The 5066-nt window shown below is 50.2% G+C and overlaps 1 protein-coding gene across 1 annotated transcript in view; it reads right to left on the reverse strand.

The window, feature by feature from the left end:
* Positions 1 to 1099: 1099 nt before the first annotated feature.
* LOC119397191 (solute carrier family 41 member 1-like) overlaps positions 1100 to 5066 on the reverse strand; it is a 46578-nt gene continuing 42611 nt past the window's right edge. Inside the window, exon 3 of the mRNA XM_049416484.1 lies at positions 1100 to 1111. Within this exon, the coding sequence (XP_049272441.1) occupies positions 1100 to 1111 (12 nt within the window). The remainder of the gene's footprint in view (positions 1112 to 5066) is intronic.

A 5066-nucleotide genomic window follows, 5' to 3' on the forward strand; every position in this document is an offset into this window, starting at 1 on the left:
CACTAATTTTTTTTACTCAAGAATACTGAATAATGATTGTCTTTCAGTGGTAATAAGACGGAGGATTACTGGCAGTTTTTCAGTCATGTGGTTTTTCTAATGAGCACACAGCGACAGAGTTTCTTGTGTGACCTTCCCATACAATGATTACGTTATCGGCATGTGCACCAGTTTCTCCGCTGTGAGTGGGCGAAACAGGAATCCCTTCGATGCGGGCTACTGTGGACACTATAAAGACCAATTTCAACAAAATTTCACTTTGGTCAAATGGTTACACAGGAGTGCTATGTGTTACAGAGGCAATGCGAGCAAAGCTGCAGTAAACTGCCTCCACATGCTCCAGCCTTGGAGGAAGTCCCGAGCAGTTTTTTTTAGTCTTCGAAATGGTGTGTTAATCACGACCAAACAATGCATAAACGGGGCCACTTCTTGTTTCCAATTCCACTGCCAAACTTGTTAATTTCTGCTGAGAATTTAGGAATTCATAACTTCATATTTTAACCCTTTTGGACCGAAGCCTTTACCCCCTCCTTTCCATTCTGGGCAGAAACTAAGAAATGCAGAGCTCGTGGAAGAGAAGTTTACTTTCGCTTTTAAAAGATGGGGACATATGCAGGGAGAAAATGCACACATGAATCAACCATAACAGAGCTTGTCCAGCAGTGCCTGCCAACGAACTGCTCCGGTTGTATTGTGTTGTTGGAGAGGCCCGAGAAAAGACCGCAAGGAGTTCAACAAAAATTTTGTGTAGAGGCTGCTGTCAAATCAGGTTTTTTGTTTGTTTTCAGTTGTCCTTTAAAGGTATAAGCGAGAGATCTGGTACATTGAAGGCTCCGTTTCGAGTATTTGTTAAAGAGAGGACTCGCCTCTTGGAGGTGCAGGCGAAGCAGCTGGGCCGGGTCTCGTGGCAGCTCACTTTCTCGCACTTGCGCACCATCGTGTGGTTTTCATCGGACGACTGCTCGCTCAGCATCTGCCGCTTGGCCACCCGCGGAGAGGCTCGCGGAGGCGGCGCTGCCTCGCCGTTGTTCTTGATGCGCGCCCGCTTGGGCATCCTGCCGCTACTGTGTGCCCTCCTGCGAAGAAAACGAGCATAGTCTCATGCCACGGACTGCACAATTCGACAAAGAGGTAAGAAAGAGTGCAACAACACTGCACCCGGTTACAACCTGATGAAAATGTCAACTGTGCCCACAGCCATTGCGAACCCTCCCACAGAGAATTCGCATAAGTGCTCCATCCAATAGAGCTTACTCATTCTCGTGCTGCCAAGCACTTCTCGAGTGTTTCAGATAGCAGACTCTCGCAAACAGACCCTTGTTTGTGTCGCTGGTTTTGTGTAAGAAAATTGGAAACGTTTTAGAAAATTTCATTACCGATTCTGACACCACTACTGAGCCGAAAGTAATGTTTTAAGTAGCAACAACAAACCTTTAACTCTTAATATGCACAGTATGTACACTGGCCGAGAAAAATATTCATGGTTTGACCGGAAACCAGCTAGCACGGCTGTCTTTCACAGGTGAAGGGCAGGCGCACCCTGTTCTATGGATGCAGCTGCCATTTTTTCTTAGGTTGCAACCGAGTGTAGCTTCGCTTCCGTCAGTGTCCACTCCCCTAACCTAAACCTTGACCTCTTCTTTTATAATCTTGGCTTGTCAGCCAAACAAACGAACAAGGGCACAGCCAGGATTTCATTTCGGAAGATGGGGTCCTACACCTCATGTGTGTTTCTACATATTGTCACGTCGCTTCAGAGGTCCAGGCAGGGTTTATTTAACGTAGAGTAACAGGGCTCTTGCCAGACGCGTCGGTTGAGCTTGTTCGCAAAAGGGACAGCGCGCGCACTTCTTCCTTCGTGGCCTGTGCCTCTGCCTTTGCGTATAACCCACTACTACAGGTGGCATTTTCCCTCCTCCGCGAAAAAGAGCATCGGCTCGATGCTGCAAGGTAGTTGTAAGAAAAAAAAAAACAAGCAGCTTACACAACGCGAATGGACAATGGTGAAATGTTACGCGCGCAGTCAATGAACGGTGAGGCGATGCTAGTGGCACAAATAAAGAAACAAAAAAAATGAACGGTAGGAAAATTATGAACGCGCAAAATAAGGCTTCATGCGCACGACATGAACTATGTCGGAGCTCGGTTGTCTTCGTTGTGTTCCAGTTGACGACGCAGTGTCCGGAACCACTTCGTAGTTTACGTCGCTCACGCGGCGTAACACCTTATACGGACCGAAGTATCTGCTCAGCAACTTTTCGGAGAGGCCACGGCGACGAACAGGGGTCCACACCCAAACTTCGTCTCCTGGACTGTAGGATACGTCTCTGTGGCGGACGTTGTAGCGTCGTGCATCTGCCTGTTGCTGCAGACCGATGTGCAGTCGCGCGAGCTGGCGAGCTTCCTCTGCACGCTCTGCAAATTCTTCGGCGTCAGTTGTTAACTGATCAGCGTCTTGACAAGGAAGCATAGCGTCCAACATCGTCTGAACCTCGCGGCCGTAGAGAAGGCGAAATGCTGTGAATCGCGTTGTCTCTTGCACGGCGGTGTTATAAGCGAACGTCACGTAAGGTAAAATCCGATCCCATGTTTTGTGTTTGACGTCGATATACATGGAGACCATGTCTGTGACGGTCTTATTTAACCGCTCGGTAAGTCCGTTGCTCTGCGGATGGTAGGCAGTCGTCTTTCGATGTTTAGTGTTGCTTATCGAAAACCTTCATCCATGAGCTGCGCAGTGAACGCTGTGCCTCTATCGGTTATGACTGCAGAGGGAGCACCGTGACGCAGTACGACGTGACACATGAAGAACTGTGCTACCTCGGAAGCCGTGGCTCGTGGGACCGCCTCCGTCTCGGCATACCGTGTCAGATAGTCAGTTGCGACAATCACCCATGTTGCCGTCGGTAGACAGAGGAAAAGGGCCGAGAAGGTCCATGCCAACTTGGTCAAATGGCTTATGAGGAGGGTCAATTGGTTGAAGTAGTCCAGCCGGCTTACGGGATGATGTCTTCCGGCGCTGGCATTCACGACAGCCTTGGACGTACTGCTTGACGCTTGCCGAAAGTCCGGGCCAATAGTAAGTCTCGCCTACTCTGGCGAAGGTTCGTGAGTAGCCTAGGTGGCCAGATGTGGGCTCGTCATGACAAGCGAAGAGGACGTCGTCCCGCATGTCCCTTGGAACCACAAGGAGGTAAGCGCGGCTCGTAGAACGAGTGTTTTTCTTGTACAGGACATTGTCTCGGAGGCAGAATGATGTCAACACGCGGGATAGATGGCGTGGTATAACTGCGCTACGACCCTCTAAATAATCGATGACCGGTCGAATTTCTTCATCGTCTCGCTGCCGTCTGCTCAAGTCCGATGAGCTAAGGGCGCCCAGGAAACCGTCATCGTCCTCTGCTTCTTGGTTGACGAGATGAATGGGTGCACGCGACAGTGTATCAGCGTCTTCGTGCTTCCGGCCAGACTTATAGACGATGGTTACATCAAATTCCTGTAGGCGCAAGCTCCACCGGGCCAGTCGTCCTGAGGGATCACGTATGTTTGCCAACCAGCACAGGGCATGGTAGTCTGTCACCACTTTGAATGGACGACCATAGAGGTAAGGGCGAAACTTGGTGATCGCCCATACGACTGCGAGGCATTCTTTCTCTGTGGTCGAGTAATTCGCCTCGGCACGGGACAGGGAGCGGCTGGCATAGGCTATTACTCTCTCCTCTCCGTGTTGATGCTGGACGAGCACTGCGCCGAGGCCAATATTGCTGGCGTCAGTATGCACCTCGGTGTCAGCATCATCGTCAAAATGTGCAAGAACGGGTGCTGACTGCATGCGCTGTCGTAGTTCGGCAAAAGCAGCCTGTTGCTCGTTATCCCAAACAAATGGCGTGTCGTCTCTTGTAAGGCGAGTCAAGGGTTCCGCTATCTTGGAAAAGCCTTTAATAAACCGTCGATAATAGGCGCACAAGCCCAGGAAGCGCCGGACAGCCTTCTTGTCGGTAGGAGCCGGAAATGTTGCTACAGCGGTAAGCTTGTCAGGATCGGGTCGGACTCCTCTGGCGCTCACTACATGGCCGAGGAACTTGAGTTCTTCATAACCAAAGTGACACTTTTCTGGTTTGAGTGTGAGATCTGCCGATCGAATAGCCTCTAGGACACTACGCAGGCGGTGGAGATGTTGCTCGAACGTTTCAGAAAAGACGACTACATCATCGAGGTACACGAGACAAGTCTGCCACTTCAGTCCAGAAAGTACAGTGTCCATCATTCGCTGGAAAGTTGCCGGTGCTGAACACAAACCGAAAGGAAGTACTCGAAATTCATAGAGGCCGTCGGGGGTCACAAATGCCGTTTTCTCGCTGTCCCTCTCGTCTACCTCGATCTGCCAATACCCGCTTTTTAAATCCAGGGAGGAAAAATACTAGGCACGGCGTAGCCTATCTAATGAGTCGTCGATACGTGGCAGCGGGTACACGTCTTTTTAGTCACGTTCTTCAACTTCCGGTAGTCGACGCAAAAACGTAGCGTTCCGTCTTTCTTTTTGACTAGGACGACCGGAGATGACCACGCCTGTTGGAAGGTTCGATGATGCCGTCGTCAAGCATTTCTCGGACTTGCGTTCGAATCGCTTCGCGTTCTTTTGTTGACACGCGGTAAGGTTGCTGGTGTATCGGGCGTGCGTCGTCGTAAGTAATTATCCTGTGCCGAGTGATGGAAGTCTGGCGCACCTTAGAAGAACTGGCGAAGCATGACTGGAATTCAAGCAAGAGCCTCCGCAGTGCTGTCTGATTATCGGACGACAGGTCAGAATTTATATCGATATTGGCCAGTGACGTATCTGCGGGCTCGACTGCCTCAGATGTGAAGCAGTTCCGAACGTTTGCTATTTCGTCTGCAAACGCTAACGAAGTGCCGCGCAAAAGGTGTCGATGTTCGTTACTGAAATTCGTAACAAGCAGTTGAGATCGGCCATTACGAAGCCATATGATACTCCGAGCCGCACAAACACCTTTTGTCAGCAGGTGTTCGAGGTTACTTTTCTGCTAGCGCTTCACCATTTCGTAATC

This window comes from Rhipicephalus sanguineus, chromosome 6 (genome assembly GCF_013339695.2).
Source record: "Rhipicephalus sanguineus isolate Rsan-2018 chromosome 6, BIME_Rsan_1.4, whole genome shotgun sequence".
In the NCBI taxonomy this organism is placed as follows: domain Eukaryota; kingdom Metazoa; phylum Arthropoda; class Arachnida; order Ixodida; family Ixodidae; genus Rhipicephalus; species Rhipicephalus sanguineus.